The 23,427-nt window shown below is 29.8% G+C and overlaps 1 protein-coding gene across 1 annotated transcript in view; it reads right to left on the bottom strand.

Annotated features, from left to right (window-relative positions):
- LOC134205078 (sterile alpha motif domain-containing protein 5) overlaps positions 1–23,427 on the bottom strand; it is an 872,402-nt gene that overhangs the window by 46,437 nt on the left and 802,538 nt on the right. Inside the window, exons 11-12 of the mRNA XM_062679979.1 lie at positions 5,332–5,498; positions 4,281–4,362 (exon numbers count right to left, since the gene is read on the bottom strand). Coding sequence (XP_062535963.1) covers positions 4,281–4,362; positions 5,332–5,498 — 249 coding nt within the window. The remainder of the gene's footprint in view (positions 1–4,280; positions 4,363–5,331; positions 5,499–23,427) is intronic.

Consider the following 23,427-nt stretch of genomic DNA (forward strand, 5'->3'; position numbering starts at 1 on the left):
TTGTAAATCGGTCCATCCGTTCGTGAGTTATATTTCTTCAAAGGAAGTGTAAACTCATTTTTATATATAGAAGATAAATAGCAGATCCGACGAACTCTTTCTCGTCTAAAATTAATTAACTCACTAATTTTCCAAAGGGAGGGGTCTCGAACAACCACAGAAACATTCCTTGTCTTGAAAATCCTATGTGTGCCAAATTTGATTCCATTTGCTTGCTTAGATCTAGAGTTATGCAAAAATTTATTTTTCGTTTGTATGGAAGCTCTCTCATCCAGAAGGGGTTAGGGTCTCGAACCATCAAAAGGACCTTCCACGGCCCGAAAAACCCACGCACAGGGCTGGTAGCGATAAATGCCGTTTAAAATAGTGACTTAGTGACTAACGATGACGAAAAAAGTGACCAAATAGTGACTTTCAGAAGCAGAAAAAGTGACCAAATAGTGACTTTTGTATGAGCTGAGGTGCATTCGTATTGTCACTGTGTAACACGTAGTAGAAGGGAAACTAGGGATATCATGGTTTTTTTTCAAATCCTAATTAGAATGCTATCAGAAATCAAGAAAAGACAAAAATTACAAAAGCATGAGGATTACTACTGCTGGGCGTGTGCATCTTCACCTTAACTAGGGAAAGGATGGATCATAGCAGGGAGCAACCGACTTGGCGACACCATCATAAATACAACGAAGTTGGATATTGAGGAAGGTATAAGTTGGGACATCCAGAGGCTAGCAATATGACTATGGTAAACCTTATTCCGTAATACACCACGTAATGGTATTTACCCAGCGTCACGGGTAAAGCACATTCTACAGCATTGTGGTAATGAAGTTTAACATGAGCTCGAAGTTTTTCGTGAAACTGCAGTTTGTGTATGAAAAAGCCAGAATGAAATATAATAAATTTAGCGCTGTCTTGTACTACCGTTCAAAAAATATTGTCTCGTCAAAATATATTCCCAAAGTTTTACCATATATAAATTATTCATCTGCAAGACAGTGTGAAAGAGTGCTAGAACGAAGCCCAATCCAAAAGGCTTTCGCTAATTTTTATGTAGTTAGACGTGTGAACATTCGTTTTGGCACGTTGAAAAATTGGCGCGGTTCTTCGGTAAAAAATCGATAAAATGATCTAATCAATTACTAGACAGAGAATTGTTTGGAATCACAAAGCTTATGAATCTTTATTAGGACAAATTGTAAAAGAAAACTTAAAAAATTCAAAATTATGATGACATTTTTAAAATAGGATTTTAATAATTAAAAATAACATTTTTAAGCGTAACAAATTCAAATACATACATAGTCCATTTGCCATTTGTTTTTTCGAGACCCTGATCTCGGTTATATTTGAAACATTAACCAGAACTCATATATAACATGAATTTCGCCACACCTAAGTTTCCTAAGTTTCAAGTTTCGTAAAATGTGATTCAAAATCTTGAATTTGATGCAGAAATTGCTTTGGAAAACTCCGAATTTTTTTTTTCAGAAATTTCAGCGGAAGTTGTTTTTTTGTGGAAAGCCTTGTGGAAATTTCTTGGATTTTTTTTCAGAAATTGTGCGGAAAATGTGAAAAAAAAATTCAGAAATTGTGCGGAAAATTCCTGTGAAATCTTGCTCCAGGAGCTCAAACGGAAATTCCAACAGAAATCCGATGGCGAATGTCAGCACTAAAACTTCCGAAAATTCTTTCATACCATAAATTCAAGGCAGAATATTTTGTAGACATTCCTGCTGTCTTTGAGGAATTTCCGCGGGAACTGCACGTCAATTATTGTAAAAACTTCTCCGCGAATCCTTGAAAAAAAATCTTCTTCAAATACAAGGGGATTTTCTCATGAATTCCGGTAGAAATCTTTTTGGGAATTGGTGAATTGCTAAGTAAAACCTTCCGAAATTTTTTTTACCAAATTCAAGGAGGAACTTTTATGGAATTTACACAAAGATGATGCGGTCATCGCTACAGAAATTACAGTGAAAGTTCCTCCAAGAGAAACAAAGTTAGGAAGTTTTTTATAACGAAGGTGGATTTTTTTCCAGATACAGGCAACTTACCCAACTTAGGAAGTATTGCGCTGGATTCGCCTAATAATGCGCTAAACAACACATCAATTAGTTTGACAGATAAAACTTCGTAAGAAAGTTCGGTTCGGAAGTCCCGACTTCCCGAATCCTAATGTAGTGCTACGCCGACCACATCATGCTGTGTGGTTCGTCGTAGAGGGGTTAATCAATCAGAACCTAAGAAATATCTCGGAATTATGTCAAAATTGACGTGAGAAAAAATGGATATTAAGAAACGATGAAAAATGACAACAAGTGAAGTTCTTTCCCTTATAATGCTTGTTAAAAAATTGGGTAAGAATAGACATCAAATGTGGAGTCCCTTCTCAACGACATTTTGCTATCGAAAACAAAAGCCTACGCTCCTTATTTATTAAATTTCCACCCAAAACTAAATCCGCCCGAAGCCTCAAAACCGTTATGTAAATCCGCATCAAATACGCAAAAACAGCAAAAACAGGGAAAATCGCGAAATCCACGTAGTCGTAACAATCCTGCGCTTTATAAACGGAGTTGCCTAAACGTAAGCCCAAGCTTTGCTTTGGTCTGCATACAGGCCTCTCGATCCCGAAGTCCATGGTTCGAACCCACTCTGCCTTTCATAAGACGGCCTTGGAGCAATTTCTCAAACTTTATATTTTTTGCTAACTGATTTACATTTGATTTGGTTGATTTTTAATTTTAACCCTTTTTTTTTTTTTTTGCAAACGCGCTGGTGCAAAAATAGTGACTTTAGTGACCATTTTTCGAAAAATAGTGACTTTAGTGACTTTTGAATGCAAATAGTGACTTTTTAGTGACTAGGCTCAAAATAGTGACCAAGTCACTAAAAAGTGACTTGCTACCAGCCTTGCACGCATACAAATTTTCACGTCGATCTGTTTAGTAGTATCCGAGTCTATGAAGGTCATACAGGCAGAAATTAATGTTTATGTATGTAGAATAAAAGTATAAACAATGGTTCTTGAAAAGAACATTCGATTCACTAGAAGCATTTGGAAGATATTTTTTTTTGTTTTCGAGTGTTTATTTTATCTGTTTATTCTCAGTCACGTTGTAGTTTGTTAAGTATGCTCTTTATTATGTCATGTGTTATCAGAGGCTGATAATTGAGTGTCCATTATCAGGAAGCGGAAGGTTTTGAGTGAAAGTCATATGGCCAAAAATGTCGACCCGTTAAGCCCTATGGCTCTTTATGCCAAAAGACTTTTTCGGTCAAGCGGCGTTTTCGGCCAAACAATTTTTTCAACAAATGAACAAATTGGTCAAATGAAAACTGGCTTGGTAGGCATATGACTAGTGCTTCTGTTTCATGCATCGGGTGTCGTGAGTTCAATCCCAGGTCCGTTCCATTCTCCTTCTTTTTAGCTTTCCTTATACTATTTCTCATGTTCGAACAATCTCTTGGAAATGGATTCAATACCGTTTTCATCTTCTATTCTACCTTTAACTAACTATTCTAGCATTGTGTTAGAATCGGAAATTAAAGGAAAGCTATAGATAATCAATTCATTTCGATCACATTGGTTAACCAAGACGATCCTCTACCATAGAACTAAGCCGAATTCCAATAAATTTCCGCATGAAATCACGATAAGTGCAGAGGTATACTCGGCTTGCAGTGGGCGAGTGACTGAATCATCATTTCCTTTCCATCCACGATGACCGTAAGGAAGTGATCGGCGCCGTAATTGCCCCTTGGAAAGTTTGGGGCTCTCGGATTGCTCACATTAAGGTAGAAAAGCAATTACCATGATCCATCCATTAGTCAGCTTTGCAATTACGATTATTCTGGTCAATAACGGAATAACAACGAAATGACGGTCATCAAGCTCAAGCTCGAAATGAACAAATTGACCAAACTGCACTTTTAACCGTGTGTCTAAATGACATTTTCGACCAAACGACCATTTTGGCTAAACGGCGTTTTCGGCCAAACAACACTTTCGATTGTATGTCTTTTTTGACATTCTCATATCAATATTTGTTTGTCTAGAAGTAGAATGAAATACAGAGCTTATGCATGCCGCAATGTTTTCGGCAAACCCCGCTGTTTTAATCTAAATTTGCTGAATTTAAAAAATATATGTAGAAGTTATAGCAAAAACATTTTTTGTTTTGTTTCGCGAACAAAATCAACAACAAATCTAAGCAATTTAAAATGTGTACCACCAACAATTCTGTTTTGCTTGAGTCAAATTGATTCCTACTCACCGAAACCTGACTGAGACGTGAGGTAACACTGTGCAGATCCGATATCGATCCGGCGTAGTCTCCGCTTTCCCGGTCGTGCGATCTGAAATTGGAGAAAAATCAAGAACGGATATGAAAACTACAAAGACGAAGACAACCAACAGCACGGATAGGACGAGACGATTCGGGATTCGGAAAACTCTTCCGGCTACGACTTGTTATAATGATGACGATGATATGATTATGGCTGCGGGCCAACCAGCTTGAAGCCGGCGGGAGCTCACCCAGCACCGACTAGAATAGATGCTTGCCAATAATGGGTTAGATAGAAACGATGACGATAAAAACGACGACGTCGCCGTTGGGCGTCGTCATCTCAAGAACGGTGGTGGTAGTAGCAGCCCGGTCGACGATGGTGAAAATTAAATTTAAATTTAATCATTATCTAGCCTCCGACTGCTTTCAATTCGTCGCTGCCGTCAATCCACCAGAGCGTGATCCTTCTGGCTGGATGTTTTATTCTGGAGGCGGAGATCGTTTAACGGCTTCTGAAGCCACTAATATGCTGCATATACTTTCACTCTGATAAAGCACGACGTCGATGCACGCAGGAGTAGTTTTTACACATTTTTTTTTATTAAAATACATTTTTGTAAAATATTATTTAAAAAATCTTTGCTAGTAGGTCACCATTAAGAAAACTGTCATAAAAATGTATTTTTTCAAACTGTTTCTATACTATCGTTCAATACTCCTCGATCAAATACTCCTAAGTGCGACCAAGCTGGCGCACCTAATTGAAATTTATGTAAAATTGATTAAATTTATTGTAAAATTATAATTACAGTCAGATTTAGCCGGTCTACGAGTATCACGACCTGGGATAGCGGCCCTGACAATGTAGCTACATGCAAGCATAGCAGATTCAAAATGCGGTAATGAGCTAAATCGCGATTACCTCGAGTGGGTACCGTCACCATCGCAGCACCGCCGGTACAGAGGATTATGATGGCTGAATCCGAAATTATTGTTAACGTTGCCGGCGATGATAAACTTATGGTGATCCACTTACCTGGCATGCTTGAGCGGAATGATGGTCGGTGGGTTTGGAGGTTGCTGCGGTACAATCAGTCCCCGCCGGATGGGACCTCGCTGGGGGATCGATATGTCGCCGGCAGATCGCAACGATATTACGCCTTGCCCTTCCCGTCCATTCGTGGTGTAGCACACTCGTCCGCCCTGCATTGATTGGGAGAGAAGAAAAGAGCAAAGTCGTATTATTCTAACAAGGCTTCTCAGTGAAATGGGTTGGAAAATAGGGACAAATTTCCTCCTTATAATGCAATAATCTATCCGCTAGAGCCAAGAGGTTCATCGAGAGACGGGGAAAATATTCAGCTGAGATAGGCCTTTAAGCTTATTTAGTCTATCCTCTTTACCTAGGTCTTAGGACAAAACCCCATCTGTTTTGCGACTTATCCGAGCTCGGTTGGGTTCCTATTTTTTTAATTCACTTGTTCAACATTCACACGCCCCGTCTGGTTCAGCAATAGCCAAGCAAAAAAAACTCAAAGGATGTCCATCATTATACGGGTTATTTCCGTGTCCGCTGCAGGGTATTTCCCGGTGAAAAAATAACCTGAAACTGGTGGCTAGACTTCGCTAGCTTTCCCAGAAGTCGTCAACAAGTCGCTGCTTTTGGGACATTTCGAAAGACACACACCCAAACAGACGGCTACCTAAAGGAAATCCGTCGACAAACAGAGTTTTTCATTCCACCCGCTGGGGAATCGATTTTCGCTTCAAAAGGAATGGAAAACGGGATTAAAGTCCTTCAACTGTGTGCTTAAAAGGATCTCCGATTGAGAAGATACTGAAAGATTTGCCAGAGGGTACTTTAGCTGAGAAGGAATCCTGTTATTTTAACACGGTACCAAACACAAAGGAAGGTGTGTATTCTGAAGGTCTTTAAACGCAATGCAGTGATTTTCACATGGGTAAGTGATTTAAGAAACTTGTTTTGCATCGTCTCCTACAGTCAACGAATCTAACCAACAATTTTTATGGATCATTAGCAAGGCAAGCAGCAGCGTTCTAGTAAACAAAGCTTTCAAAACCATCTTTTCGCCATTGCAAGCTCGGTTGATTTTGCGATTAAGCTTCAAAATTTCAACCACTCCATCTCTCTTTTCTTTATCGATTTCGCCTTTCAAAAACCACAACCGAATCCAACGTTCCGCAAAAATACGTCATTCAACGAAAATCCCGTCACCAGCCACAGACCACCACCGCACCGCCCGTTGACGGACTCCAACGAATAAACCGATCGGAGGCGACCTCCCGCCCCACGCTTGGTAAAAAATATTAATAGGTTGAACGCAATGGGACCGAAACGACGAATTTTAGTGGAAACAGGAATTTTCCATTAAATTCGGAATGTTCGAAATTAATTGAAAGCGATGAACGGCTGCTAGCACCGCAGCCACCGTCGACGGTGGCAATGACGACAACAACGGCATCAGCGACAGCTGTTTTTGGCTTTTTCTGCTCGACGAGTCGCGGCTCTCCTCGTGGAAAACTCCTTCCGCACAAAAACGAGCCAAACGGTACCGTGAAGAAAATGAATGTGTATGTGGGTTGGGTGGGTCTACGAAAACGTGAACGCAAACACACGTACGCGTGTTTGCCTTTGGGTGAAATCCTCTTTCTATCACTCACAGTCGTACTGAATATGTGGTACGTGAAGCATTATGAAGCAATTGTAACCACACAAGAGAATGCTTTATTCGTTCCTAATCCTGCATGATGGGAGAGGTGTTACTATCCAGCAGCAACGTACTTGGGCAATTTCGCCCAACTAGAATAAACTAAAGGAGGTATTAAAATAAATATTAACCATGAAAAATTAGAATAAAAAGATTAAAATAACAAAAACTAGATTTTTAGATTTTTAGATTTAATTTTGAATTTTAAATTTTTAGATTTTAAAACTCTAAGATTCTGGACCTTTAGATTTTGAAATTTTTGGATTTAGGATTTTGAAATTTTAATATTTGAAGATTTAAAGATTTAAAGATTTAAAGATTTAAAGATTTAAAGATTTAAAGATTTAAGATTTAAGATTTAAAGATTTAAAGATTTAAAGATTTAAAGATTTAAAGATTTAAAGATTTAAAGATTTAAAGATTTAAAGATATAAAGATTTAAAGATTTAAAGATTTAAGATTTAAAGATTTAAAGATTTAAAAGATTTAAGATTTAAAGATTTAAAGATTTAAAGATTTAAAGATTTAAAGATTTAAAGATTTAAAGATTTAAAGATTTAAAGATTTAAAGATTTAAAGATTTAAAGATTTAAAGATTTTAAGATTTTAAGATTTAAAGATTTAAAGATTTAAAGATTTAAAGATTTAAAGATTTAAAGATTTAAAGATTTAAAGATTTAAAGATTTAAAGATTTAAAGATTTAAAGATTTAAAGATTTTAAAATTTAAAGATTTTAAGATTTAAAAGATTTAAAGTTTTTAAGATTTAAGATTTTAAAATTTTAAGGATTTAAAGATTTTAAGTTTTAAGGATTTAAAGTTTTTAAGATTTTAAGAAGATTTAAGATTTGAAGATTTTAAGATTTTGAAGATTTGAAGATTTGAAGATTTTAAGATTTTAAGATTTGAAGATTTGAAGATTTGAAGATTTTAAGATTTGAAGATTTTAAGATTTTAAGATTTTAAGATTTTAAGATTTTAAGATTTTAAGATATTTTAAGATTTTAAGATTTTAAGATTTTAAGATTTTAAGATTTTAAGATTTTAAGATTTTAGATTTTAAGATTTTTAGGATTTAAAGTTTTAAGATTTTAAGATTTTAAGATTTTAAGATTTTAAGATTTTAAGATTTTAAGATTTTAAGATTTTAAGATTTTAAGATTTTAAGATTTTAAGATTTTACGATTTTAAGATTTTAAGATTTTAAGATTTTAAGATTTTAAGATTTTAAGATTTTAAGATTTTAAGATTTTAAGATTTTAAGATTTTAAGATTTTAAGATTTTAAGATTTTAAGATTTTAAGATTTTAAGATTTTAAATTTTAAGATTTTGAGATTTTAAGATTTTAAATTTTAAATTTTAAGATTTTAAGCTTTTAAGATTTTAAGATTTTAAGATTTTAAGATCTTAAATTTTAAGATTTTAAATTTAAGATTTTAAATTTTAAGATTTTAAAGATTTAAAGATTTAAAGATTTAAAGATTTTAAAGATTTTAAGATTTAAAGATTTTAAAGATTTAAAGATTTAAAGATTTAAAGATTTAAAATTTTAAAGATTTTAAAGATTTTAAAGATTTTAAGATTTAAAGATTTTAAAGATTTTAAAGATTTAAAGATTTAAAGATTTTAAAGATTTAAAGATTTTAAGATTTAAAAGATTTAAAGATTTTAAAGATTTAAAGATTTAAAGATTTAAAGATTTAAAGATTTAAAGATTTTTAAAGATTTAAAGATTTAAAGATTTAAAGATTTAAAAGATTTAAAGATTTAAAGATTTAAAGATTTAAAGATTTAAAGATTTAAAGATTTAAAATTTAAAGATTTTAAAGATTTAAAGATTTAAAGATTTAAAGATTTAAAGATTTGAAGATTTAAGATTTAAAGATTTGGAGATTTAAAGATTTAAAGATTTTTAGAATTGAAGATTTGAAGATTTGAAGATTTTAAAGATTTGAGATTTGAAGATTTGAAGATTTAAAGATTTGAAGATTTGAAAATTTGACGATTTGACGATTTGAAGATTTGAAGATTTGAAGATTTGAAGATTTGAAGATTTGAAGATTTGAAGATTTGAAGATTTGAAGATTTGAAGATTTGAAGATTTTAAGATTTTAAGATTTTAAGATTTTAAGATTTTAAGATTTTAAGATTTTAAGATTTTAAGATTTTAAGATTTTAAGATTTTAAGATTTTAAGATTTTAAATTTTAAATTTTAAGATTTTAAGATTTTAAGATTTTAAGATTTTAAGATTTTAAGATTTTAAGATTTTAAATTTAAGATTTTAAATTTTAAGATTTTAAGATTTTAAGATTTTAAGATTTTAAATTTTAAGATTTTAAGATTTTAAGATTTTAAGATTTTAAATTTTAAGATTTTAAGATTTTAAGATTTTAAGATTTTAAGATTTTAAGATTTTAAGATTTTAAGATTTTAAGATTTTAAGATTTTAGAATTTTAAATTTAAATTTTAAGATTTTAAGATTTTAAATTTTAAGATTTAAGATTTAAAGATTTAAATTTAAGATTTTAAAGATTAAAAGATTAAAAGATTAAAAGATTTTAAGATTTAAAGATTTAAAGATTTAAAGATTAAAAGATTTAAAAGATTTAAAGATTTAAAGATTTTAAAGATTTAAAGATTTAAAGATTTTAAAGATTTAAAGATTTAAAGATTTAAAGATTTTAGAATTTTAGATTTTAAATTTAAGATTTAAAGATTTAAATTTTAAATTTTAGAATTTTGAATTTTTAGAATTTTAAATTTAAATTTTAAGATTTAAAGATTTTAAATTTTAAATTTTAGAATTTTAGAATTTTAAATTTTAAAATTTAAAAGATTTTAAATTTTAAATTTTAAATTTTAAGATTTTAAATTTTAAGATTTTAAATTTTAAGATTTTAAGATTTTAGAATTTTAAATTTTAAATTTTAACTTTTAATTTTCAATTTCAAATTTTGAATTTTAAATTTCAAATTTTGAATTTAAAATTTTAAACTTTAAATTTTAGAATTTTAAGATTTTAAGATTTTAAATTTTAAAATTTTAAGATTTTAAGATTTTAAGATTTTAGATTTTAAGATTTTAAGATTTTAAATTTTAAGATTTTAAGATTTTAAGATTTTTTAAGATTTTAAGATTTTAAGATTTTAAGATTTTAAGAATTTTAAGATTTTAAATTTTAAATTTTTAAGATTTTAAGATTTTAAGATTTTGAGATTTTAAGATTTTAAGATTTTAAGATTTTAAGATTTTAAGATTTTAAGATTTTAAGATTTTAAAAGATTTTAAGATTTTAAATTTTAAGATTTTAAGATTTTAAGATTTTAAGATTTTAAGATTTTAAGATTTTAAGATTTTGGGATTTTAAGATTTTAAGATTTTAAGATTTTAAGATTTTAAGATTTTAAGATTTTAAGATTTTAAGATTTTAAGATTTTAAGATTTTAAGATTTTTAAGATTTTTAGAATTTTAGAATTTTTGAAGATTTTAAGATTTTAAGATTTTAAGATTTTAAGATTTTAAGATTTTAAGATTTTAAGATTTTAAGATTTTAAAGATTTGAAGATTTTAAGATTTCAAGATTTTAAGATTTTAGAATTTTAGAATTTTAGAATTTTAGAATTTTAGAATTTTAGAATTTTAGAATTTTAAGATTTTAAGATTTTAAGATTTTAAGATTTTAAGATTTTAAGATTTTAAGATTTTAAGATTTTAAGAATTTTAAGATTTTAAGAATTTTAAGATTTTAAAATTTTAAGATTTTAAGATTTTAAGATTTTAAATTTTAAGATTTTAAGATTTTAAGATTTTAAGATTTTAAGATTTTAAGATTTTAAGATTTTAAGATTTTTAAGATTTTAAGATTTTAAGAATTTTAAGAATTTTAAATTTAAAGATTTTAAGAATTTTAGAATTTTAAATTTTAGATTTTAAGATTTTAAGATTTTAAGATTTTAAGATTTTAAGATTTTAAGATTTTAAATTTTAAGATTTTAAGATTTTAAGATTTTAAGATTTTAAGATTTTAAGATTTTAAGATTTTAAATTTTAAGATTTTTAAGATTTTAAGATTTTAAGATTTTAAGATTTTAAGATTTAAGATTTTAAGATTTTAAGATTTTAAGATTTTAAATTTAAGATTTTAAGATTTTAGAATTTTGAATTTTAAGATTTTAAGATTTTAAGATTTTAAGATTTTAAGATTTTAAGATTTTAAGATTTTAAGATTTTTAAGATTTTAAGATTTTAAATTTTAAATTTTAAGATTTTAAGATTTTAAGATTTTAAGATTTTAAGATTTTAAGATTTTAAGATTTTAAGATTTTAAGATTTTAAGATTTTAAAATTTTAAGATTTTAAGAGCTTAAGATCTTAGAATTTGATTTTAAGATTTTAAGATTTTAAGATTTTAAGATTTTAAGATTTTTAAGATTTTAAGATTTTAAGATTTTAAGATTTTAAGATTTTAAGATTTTTAAGATTTTAAGATTTTAAGATTTTAAGATTTTAAGATTTTAAGATTTTAAGATTTTAAGATTTTAAGATTTTAAGATTTTAAGATTTTAAGATTTTAAGATTTTAAGATTTTAAGATTTTAAGATTTTTAAGATTTTAAGATTTTAATTTTTAATTTTAAGATTTTAAGATTTTTAGATTTTAAGATTTTAAGATTTTAAGATTTTAAGATTTTAAGATTTTAAGATTTTAAGATTTTAAGATTTTAAGATTTTAAGATTTTAAGATTTTAAGATTTTAAGATTTTAAGATTTTAAATTTTGAGATTTTGAATTTAGAATTTTAGAATTTTAGAATTTTAGAATTTTAAGATTTTAAATTTTGAATTTTAAATTTAAATTTTAGAATTTTAAATTTTAGAATTTTAGAATTTTAGAATTTTAGAATTTTAAGATTTTAAGATTTTAAGATTTTAAGATTTTAAGATTTTAAGATTTTAAGATTTTAAGATTTTAAGATTTTAAGATTTTTAAAATTTAAATTTTTAAGATTTTAAGATTTTAAGATTTTAAGATTTTAAGATTTTAAGATTTTAAGATTTTTAAGATTTTGAAGATTTTAAGATTTTAAGATTTTAAGATTTTAAGATTTTAAGATTTTAAGATTTTAAGATTTTAAGATTTTAAGATTTTTAAGATTTTAAGATTTTAAGATTTTAAGATTTTAAGATTTTAAGATTTTTAAGATTTTAAGATTTTAAGATTTTAAGATTTTAAGATTTTAAGATTTTAAGATTTTAAGATTTTAAGATTTTAAGATTTTAAGATTTTAAGATTTTAAGATTTTAGAATTTAAGATTTTTAAGATTTTAAGATTTTTAAGATTTTAAGATTTTAAGATTTTAAGATTTTAAGATTTTTAAGATTTTAAGATTTTAAGATTTTAAGATTTTAAATTTTAAGATTTTTAAGATTTTAAGATTTTAAGATTTTAAGATTTTAAGATTTTAAGATTTTAAGATTTTAAGATTTTAAGATTTTAATTTTTAAGATTTTAAGAAATTTTAAATTTAAGATTTTAAGATTTTAAGATTTTGACTAAGATTTTAAGAATTTTAAGATTTTAAGATTTTAAATTTTAAGATTTTAGAATTTTAAGATTTTAAGAGATTTTAAGATTTTAAGATTTTAAGATTTTTAAGATTTTAAATTTTAAGATTTTAAGATTTTAAAGATTTTAGAATTTTAAGATTTAAGATTTTAAGATTTTAAGATTTTAAGATTTTTAAGATTTTAAGATTTTAAGATTTTAAGATTTTAAGATTTTAAAATTTTTAAGATTTTTAAGATTTTTAAGATTTAAGATTTATTAAGATTTTAAAGATTTTAAGATTTTAAGATTTTAAGATTTTAAGATTTTAAGATTTTAGAATTAAGATTTTAAGATTTAAATTTTAAGATTTTAAGATTTTAAGATTTTAAGATTTTAAGATTTTAAGATTTTAAGATTTTAAGATTTTAAGATTTTAAGATTTTAAGATTTTAAGATTTTAAGATTTTAAATTTAAGATTTTAAGATTTTTAAGATTTAAAGATTTTAAATTTTAACTTTCAATTTTAAATTTTAAATTTTAAATTTTAAATTTTAAGATTTTAAGACTTTAAGATTTTAAGATTTTAAGATTTAAAGATTTTAAAGATTTTAAGATTTTAAGATTTTAGATTTTAAGATTTTAGAATTTTAAAATTTTAAGATTTTAAGATTTTAAGATTTTAAGATTTTAAGATTTTAAGATTTTAAATTTTAAGATTTTAAGATTTTAAGATTTTAAATTTTAAATTTTAGATTTTAAGATTTTAAATTTTAAATTTTAAAATTTTAAGAATTTTAGAATTTTAGAATTTTAAATTTTAGAATTTTAGAATTTTAAAATTTTAGAATTTTAGAATTTTAAGATTTAAATTTTAGAATTTTTAAAATTTGAAAATTTAAATTTTTCAGAATCTTCAAATTTTAAATTTTAGAATTTTAAATTTTAGAATTTTAAATTTGGAATTTAGAATTTTGGGGTAAATTTTTTAGAATTTAGAATTTTGATTTTTGAATTTTAAATTTTAAATTTTGAATTTTAAAATTTTAAGATTTTAAATTTTAATTTTAAATTTTAAATTTAAATTTCAAATTTTAGAATTTTAAATTTTAAAATTTTAGAATTTTAGAATTTTAAATTTTAAATTTTAAATTTTAGAATTTTCGAAGTTTTTAGAATTTTAAATTTTAATTTAGAATTTTAGAATTTTAGAATTTTAGAATTTTAGAATTTTAAATTTTAAATTTAGAATTTTAGAATTTTAGAATTTTAGAATTAGAATTTTAGAATTTTAGAACCTTTAGAATTTTAGAATTTTAGAATTTAGAATTTTAGAATTTTAGAATTTTAGAATTTTAGAATTTTAGAATTTTAGAATTTTAGAATTTTGAACCCAGAATTTTAGAATTTTAGAATTTTAGAATTTTAGAATTTTAGAATTTTAGAATTTTAGAATTTTAGAATTTAGAACCCTAGAATTTAGATTTTTAGAATTTAGAATTTTAGAATTAGAATTTTAGAATTTTAGAATTTAAATTTTTAGAATTTTAGAATTTTAGAATTTTAGAATTTTAGAATTTTAGAATTTTAGAATTTAGAATTTAGAATTTGAGAATTTAGAATTTCTCAGAATTAGAAATTTTAGAATTTTTAGAATTTTAGAACTCAGAATTTTAAATTTTAGAATTTTAAATTTTAAATTTTAGAATTTTAGAAATTTCAGAATTTTAGAATTTTAAATTTTAGAATTTTAGAATTCAGAATTTAAATTTTAAATTTAGAATTTTAGAATAGAAATTTTAGAATTTTAAATTTAGAATTTAGAATTTTAGAATTTTAGAATTTTAGAATTTTGAATTTAGAATTTAGAATTTTAGAATTTTAGAATTTTAAATTTTAGAATTTTAGAATTTTAGAATTTTTGAATTTTAGAACTCCAGAATTTTGAATTTTAGATTTTCAGAATTTTAGAATTTAGAATTTTAGAATCAGAATTTTAGATTTAGAATTTTAAATTTTAGAATTTTAGAGATTTTAGAATTTGAATTTTAGAATTTTAGAATTTAGAATTTTGACAGAATTTTGAATTTTAGAATCTTAGAATTTAGAATTTTAGATTTTAACTCAGAATTTTAGAATTTTAGAATTTTAGAATTTTCCAGAATTTGAATTTTAAATTTTAGAATTTTAGAATTTTAGAATTTTAAATTTTAGAATTTTTAGAATTCCTAGAACTCAGAATTTTAAATTTCAGAACCTTAGAATTTTCAGAATTTTAAATTTAGAATTTTAGAACTCAGAATTTTAGAATTTTAGAAACCAGAATTTTGAAATTTTAGAATTTTAGAATTTTGAATTTTCAGAATCAGAATTTAAAATTTTAGAATTTAGAATTTTGGAAATTTTAGAATCTCAAATTTTAGAATTTTAGGAATTTAGAAGTTTAATTTTAGAATCAGAATTTTAGAATTTTAAATTTTAAATTTTAGAATTTTAGAATTTTAGAATTTTAGAATTTTAGAATTTTAGAATTTTAAATTTTAGAATTTTCAGAATTTTAGAATTTTAGAATTTTAGAATTTTAGAATTTTAAATTTAGAATTTTAGAATTTTAGAATTTTAGAATTTTAGAATTTTAGAATTTGAACCTTAGAATTTTAGAATTTTAGAACTCAGAATTTTAGAATTTTAGAATTTTAGAATTTTAGAATTTTTAGAATTTTAGAATTTTAGAATTTTAGAATTTTAGAATTTTAGATTTTAGAATTTTTAAATTTTAGAATTTTAGAATTTTAGAACTTTCCAATTTTTAAATTTTTGAATTTAAAAATTTTAAATTTTAGAATTTTAGAATTTTAAATTTTAGAATTAGAATTTAGAATTTTAGAATTTTAAATTTTAGAATTTAGAATTTTAGAATTTTAGAATTTTAGAATTTTAGAATTTTAGAATTTTAGAACCTTAGAACCTTAGAATTTTAGAACTAGATTTTAGAATTTTAGAACCTTAGAACTCAGAATTTTCCTTAGAAGAATTTCCTTAGAATTTTAGAATTTTAGAATTTAGAACCTTTAGAATTTTAGAATTTTAGAATTTTAAATTTTAGAATTTTAGAATTTTAGAATTTTAGGATTTTGAATTTTGAATTTTTAGAATTTTAGAATTTTAGAATTTTTGAATTTTTGAATTTTTGAATTTTAGAATTTTAGAATTTTAGAATTTTAAGATTTTTGAATTTTTGAATTTTTGAATTTTTGAATTTTTGAATTTTTGAATTTTTGAATTTTTGTTTTAGAATTATCAAATTTTAGAATTTTAGAATTTTAGAATTTTAGAATTTTAGGATCTTAGGATTTTAAAATTTTAGAATCTTTGAACTTTAAAATTTTAGAATTTTAGAATTTTAGAATTTCAGAATTTCAGAATTTCAGAATTTCAGAATTTTAGAATTTTAGAATTTTAGAATTTTAGATTTTTAGAATTTTAGAATTTTAGAATTTTAGAATTTTAGAATTTTAGAATTTTAGAATTTTAGAATTTTAGAATTTTAGAATTTTAGAATTTTAGAATTTTAGAATTTTAGAATTTTAGAATTTTAGAATTTTTAAATTTTAGAATTTTAAATTTTAGAATTTTAGAATTTAGAATTTTAGAATTTAGAATTTTAGGATCTTAGGATTTTAAAATTTTAGAATTTCAGAATTTCAGAATTTCAGAATTTCAGAATTTTAGAATTTTAGAATTTTAGAATTTTAGATTTTTAGAATTTTAGAATTTTAGAATTTTAGAATTTCAGGATTTTAGGATTTTAAAATTTTAGAATCCTTGAACTTTATAATTTTAGAATTTTTGAATTTTTGAATTTCAGAATTTTAGAATTTTAGAATTTTAGATTTTTGAATTTTAGATTTTTAGATTTTGAAATTTTGTATAGCTTTTTGCTTTTAGATTTTGTATAGCTTTCTAGCTTTTAGATTCTGTATAGCTTTCTAGTTTTTTTATTTTTATGTTTCCAATTTTTATCGGCGAGTACATTTTATTCGACCAACATCTCTCGCCACGCCTTTTTTTCTTTGGCTGTCATTGAGCTCGGGCCTAGTTGATCCATCTCGCTCTCCGCGCCCTTTGACCATCACTTAAGTTATGGAATAAACTTTTCATTCAAATAGTTGGGAGTAAAATCCCGAAGAAATCTTTTGAGAAACTTTGGGTAATTTTCCATTCGATTTTCCATTCATAAATTTTAATAAACATCCATTACAAAGAATGTCTAAATCGAACTAACGTCAAAAATCAAATTTTACATGCAAGCACAGTTTTAATTAATTTCGATTTAAATGAACAGTAAGATCAGTTGAACAATGTGTTTATTTGCTTGTTCAAAACATGTCCATGGAAAAACATATTTTTATTTGTGTAGTTCAATAGTGACTCCATTCGGGATCCCATTACTGGGGAACTCATGATGATGAATTAGGACTTAAGAACGAACGGAGCTTTCATTCACCTATTCCCAACACTCAGTTACGCTCCAGACTTTCACGAATTACTTCACGCTTGGTTGCATCGATCCCATCGGGCAACGCGGCGTGAGGGAGTCACAGGAAAGAAGAGATTGGGTCTTTTTTTCCCACTCATTTTTCCTCGGTTCCCACTTACACAATCCCGGAGTTAATTGCTTGGAAGGAGAATAATTAACAATTTGCAGCGCAGAAACGATTATCCTAAAAAGGCTAACTATAAGGGAAAAGTTGCTGTCCCTGGAGAGAAATACAGGAACTGAAGTGGATTTCGCCGCTGTCGAAGCAAAGGAACAGAAACGGTGTGGTAGCGGAAAAAACGATGGCAAGAATGGAGGATGTGGATGGGGAAGTTCTAGCTTCCAGCTCTGAAGTAATTAAAAACTTACTTGTATCGTTGCGGATGGGCCCGCATGTCGCATTCCGGACATGAGGAAATCATCCGGATCGCTCTCGTAGGGAGGCTCGTCGTACCAGTGGCCCTGGTGGGGCATCCGCATAACGTTGGTAACTGCGTCGTCGTACATGTAGGTGTCGTCTGAAAATGTCGAGTGAAATAGACCAATTTAGATGATGTTCTTTCATATTTTTGGATATGGGTGTACAGAGAATGAACATGGAATCCATTTAAACCAATAGCATCAACGTATGTCGCAAATGGTATCACATTTCATGCTTTAGGAGTCATTCGGGAATCAATCGCTTCGACAATCGTTGATTGTGTTCAGCAACGAATTTCAATTTCGGAAATGCACACACGAAAGAGAAAATTAGATTCGCTCCGGAGGAAAATTGCATAATGAACTTTTCCTCTTCTTTTCTTGCACAGTTCAACCGTCTCTGATGGATATCGGCGGTTACCATTTTGCGACGTCAAGAAGATCTCACCAACAAACGAGAATGATGGTTAAGCGCAAGGAGCCGATTTATTCACCGCATCCCGCCCTTCGAGCAAAGCCAATTCCCGGTTGTGCAATTGTTTGATTGGATGCAATCAGTCGCAAAAATGTCGACACCCCCGTCCACATGCAAACCCAAGTTGTCGCCACTGCACGAGATGGTTGTCCTTTATGCGGGGTAGCACCACCAACATGGAAGCGAATCCTCTTCAGTGCAAAGCACATTTTCCCAAATGTTGACCGAATCGATGAGTTCTAATCCTGTTTGCTCTGGCTCTCGTAAGGGTGAGGTAAAATGATTCAAAGCAACAGAGCAACAAACAAACAATATCCCAATATCCTATCTATAACGAAACGTCAAAAAAAACCATAGATTTGGATTCCCAAAGCATTTTATTTTTCATAATTTTTGAGCGTATTTTTTTGTTTCTGCAGTTTTTTTTCTTAACAATTAGAAATCCAGATAGAAATCGTACTTACCTCGAGAGTCTCGATTCAGCTGCAGCAATCCTTGGCGAATGTCCCGTAGAATCTGCATCGTCAATTAATGTCCGGAGGAAGTGAAAGAAAAAGAAGTATATTAGTACTTCGAAAAGCATGATGAAAGGCAACACGAAGGACATCGTGTTACTACAAATTTACAAATAAGGAATTTATTTTACGGGTGAGAGTCGTGCGGGAAAGGAAAACAATGGAACTTGCTACACGAGGAGAACAATGCGCGGATTATCATTTCTGAAAAGAATACACATAATTTCCATAACAACAATCCTAATGGTGTTAAATGGGACGCCATTCGTAACTCACATCAACACTCAGAATCTATATGGAGGTGGCATTCCGCCGACACCGCCGCAAACTGTCATGACGGTGGGAGCGCAGGTGTGCAGCAAACTAGTGCGGGTCGGGTGGTACGAATTGGGACTGCAGAGGCTAATCAATCACATTCCTCCTAGTGCTAAATCAGCGCGCTTCCGGGGCAAACATAAATCCAATTATCCTTTCTCCCGTCTCTCGTGCTGACTCGCAGGATGCCGCTTGGAGCGATCTCGTTTGTCGATTACATACATTAGTGCTATTATGGTACACACATATTATTATTATTATCACGGCAATGATTATTATTGACATAATACACAAGCCGGGTCGGCGAGAGATCTGAAGGCAATGATAAATAATACAGCAAATGGGGGAAAATTTGTGTAAATTTATCATCACCGTCATTGACATTAGTTAGAAACGCCTCGCTGTGGTTTATAGATTGGTAGTTTTCATCCGAAGCTGGGTGATGCTGAAGCTATTGATTTATTGCTGAGATGTTCTTACAATTGTATTATAAATAATTCAATATAAATTGTGTTCTCTGATATCTTTATATTCGATTTAATTTATTTTTCCGTTTTCAGCGATCTTTTCAACGCGACTGAAATACACTGAAAACGACACAGCATATACTGCGAAGAAATTGTAATCCGAATTATATCAATACCTCAATTGTTATATATTCCAATGAAATTTACGTCTAGCTCAATTCACAGCAAACGATTCTTCGAATTTTCAACAAACACCCACGATAACAACTACTCTGAAATGCATCTTCTAAGAAGGCCAACCAAGATAACTTTCCAGAATCATCTTCCATTACTTTGTAGCTTTATATTTAGGATCAGCACCGAAACAGCAATATAATCGTCCTTCACAGAACCAGCTGTTCCAGTCGTCTGGAGCTTGTTGATTAATTTGGACAGATGATACACATATCTTCTCCGAACCGACATCACCCACCCACATCCTTTTGCATAGTTTTTGCACAGACCCAGTTCACGCACCAGGAATTTGATTTTGATTCCATCCCTAGTCGGTACTCCGAAACATCTGTTGATTTAGTCAAAGTTTCCCGTTTTTGTCTATCCTCTACCGCCTCGTGATAACTGATGATACATCGAAGCTCAGACAAAACCGACAGTATCTAGATGGAGTTAATCTGTGACGCCGACTCTGTTCCCTCCGCTCAGGATGGTGGAAATTCTGTACAATGTTGGAATAGTTTTATCACTTCCCGCTGTTGGCATGCATCGAACAATGATGCTTCTAGATTGTAGCATGCAGCGACAGACAGACGATGGGTGGCAAGGGAACCAGCGAGATTCGCCCGGATTGGATGGAAGATTGATAATCGCTCCACACGTGCGGTTCTTCAGTTGAAACTTTTCGCACACAGCTAATGTCAATTTAAACTTGGTGGTGTGGATCATCGAGAAAGCAGTCGGGTATGTCAAGGCGAAAAGCGACTTGTAATGAGAACCAAGAAAATCTAGACCAACATTTGAAAAGGGCGTAACAGCCAAAATTTATTCCTTTTGATTCTTTGTCCACATATATAGCTATATATGTAGACGAAGAATCAGAAGGAATAAATTTTGGCTGTTACGTCCTTTTCAAATGTTGGTCTAGAAATATTCTTTAGTTTGAATGAAATACCTATGATAAGAAACATTCAACTTTTTCAAAATACAAACTATAAATTATTTGGCTTAACTGAAGACTTTAACAAACATATTACTGTAATAGTTGGAGTTTGATTAAGGTCGTATTAAAATGTTTCAAATAAAACGTATAGTAAAATCAAATGAAATTGAATATATGAGTTAATATATGCCAAGAATGATTGGAGATTGGAGCCAAAATAAAGTCTAATACTATCGCACAGAGATTCAATTGTATATCATGACCATGAGCCTAACACAGGGAAAAGTCCAACCCGAAAATTTCCTAGATCGGACCAGGAAACGAACCCAGCCACCTTCAGCATGGTCTTGCTTTCTAGCTTAGCATCGTGTGATAAGGAAGGCCGTCTATTGCAGTATTATTGGGTAGATATTGGAAATACATTCAGATAATAGTCAAAGTTTTTCTTATCAAAAATTTCAGAAATGTCATACAAATTTAAATAATAAAAAAAACTCATCGTTACAGTTTCTTTAAAACACCGTTTTTGAGATTCTAAGTTTTATCAAAATATTCAAAACAAATACAAGAAAAAAGTCTAAATGCTGTTCAAACTTTTGAATCAAATTCAACATCTTGTGACATATTTTCGAAAATTTCAGTCAGAGTTCGCAGCAAGCCTTCAGCGAGAATGTTTTTGAATTTGCTGTCACGTTTTTGTTCATGCCCGTTAACTTTATGAATCAGCTGATGCTAACTAGAAGAAAAAAGTGATCTGAACTGCGTTTGATAACTTTTACTTAAGGTCACCCCTGACAGAATCCAAGTTTCAAAGTGCTCGCGTTTTCGAGGGCACACCACTCGATACGGAAGCAACGCACAACTGTCATTTTTATTTTTTCACGCATCCTGCGACGCAGCAAAGCTGAATCAACAAAAATGACAGTTGTCCGCCGCCTCCGTATCGAGTGGTGTGCCCCCGAAAACGCGAGCACTTTGAAACTTGGATTCTGTCAGGAGTGACCTTAAATTTAATTCTTAACTAGTGCGCGAAATCATTGATGTAGATTGTATGTACAAAAATATGTGCGATTGTGGGAAAATACCACAAAAAATGTCTCAGAACCGAATTGCATAGAATTGTTCTGCTAAAGCTAGAGTGAAGAGATTTGTTTCGTCGACACCAGAAGTTACCTTCGCCTTCTCAATTCAAGCATCCGGAATTGGATCAATTTGGTAATATTGATATAATATGTTGTACATGGTTAAATCCAGCGCTTAGGATTCGAAACATCCGGAAGTGTGTTTTATATGTATTCATTATTCAATTAAAACTAGTAGCATAAACTTATTGTACCTATATAAATGTGTCCTCGGACCCGTAGTGGAACAGTCTTTTTTTTTTCTTCCTAAACAATGGAGGGGGAATCTGCTCAACAGACATACTGGGTTGACCAGGAAGTGCGGGGTTAGGGATCACCGAGGGAGGCAGGACTACATCCCCGACCCGCTAAACCGTTTCCATTGCCGCCAAGCCCATAGTCCCTTCGATACAACCAGAAAGTAATGCTTCAAAGGGGGGCCAGTGCACAACACACCCTCGAGGTTAGCTGCGTGTCCTTACAGCACCGAACATCATAACTCGCTTTTTTAGAAGAACACCATGGTATCGTGCCAGCGCGTTGCCGGCTTTCCAGGTGGCCTTACCACGCCCTATGTCCTCGGAAGGTGGGCAGGGTCGACTTCGCGCCTGCTTCCCTCTGCACAACTGGTATCAAGAATGATGATGCCGCGGCACCCCAAATTGACCTTTCTGCGATAGGGCCTATTCGCCAGCACACAGAGGGACTTGCCGACGCGGTGCCTACGCCTGTCTCAGACTTGACGAGGACCCCTTTTCGTCCTCGGGCTCGGAACCCGCCCGGTTGACCGACGCCGTGAAAGCGACGATACCATGATGTTCTTCGTGCGGCCACTTGTTCGATAAAAGGATCGAGTTCGACCACAGAGCATGACCACCGGTATGACCCATGAAGCCGACTCCGATCCCTTGGACCACCTCTTATTTGCGCCTGAACTAGCCATCCTTGAGTCCACGCGCCACCTTCTATGTAGCTCCGAGACGATTTCCAGACCACATGTGGCAAGCATGTGGTCACGCATTGCGTGAAAACGTGGGCACACGAACAACACGAGCAAGCCAGCTGCGTTACCTGCACTTTGATTTTGCAGCACGCTTAAACGCCGGGCACATCGAACCCCCATGGAGTGCTTGCTGTTCACAGCTTTGCTGGAACAAATCAAACAATTGGGAGGGTTCGTGCAGCATTGTGCCTTATGTCCCTCCAATCCGCAGCGTCGGCAGAGATTGCTTCTGTCAGGGCCTTTGCAGTCCCATTGCTTGTGCCCCGGTTCCAGGCACTTGAAGCAAACTTCGGGTTGCTCGTATATGCGCACAGGGCATACCGACAATCCCACTTTGACGCTCCCTAACTTGACTACCTTGGAGGCGTCCGCTGCAGATAGCCGAACCAATGCTACCTGCGTCCCTGCCGGACCTTTCCGTAGCCGAACGGCTGCGGTGGGCGTCTCCACTTCACACTGTCGCCGCAGTGCCGTGACGAGCTCTTCGACTTCGGTGATCTCGTCCAGATCTTTAACCCTTAGATTCACCTCTGTCGTGAGTGCCCTCACCTTGACCGTCTCGCCTAGGACTTCCTCCGCCAACTTCTTGTAGGCGGCGCCCTTTTGCGAGATTTTAGCTGTCTGTTCTTTGCGTTTGATAACTTATACTCAAATATAATTCTTAATTAGTGCGCAAAGTCATTAATAAAGTTTGTATGTACAGAGATATGTGCGGTTGTGGGAAAATACCACAAAAAGTTGTCTCCGAATTGCATAGAATCCGACAGCTTTCTCCAATAATACTACCGGTCAGCCGGGACTAGATTGAAACCATCGACGAAAAGCATTCGGTTAAAAAAAT

The sequence above is a fragment of the Armigeres subalbatus genome, chromosome 1, assembly GCF_024139115.2.
Source record: "Armigeres subalbatus isolate Guangzhou_Male chromosome 1, GZ_Asu_2, whole genome shotgun sequence".
Classification (NCBI taxonomy): domain Eukaryota; kingdom Metazoa; phylum Arthropoda; class Insecta; order Diptera; family Culicidae; genus Armigeres; species Armigeres subalbatus.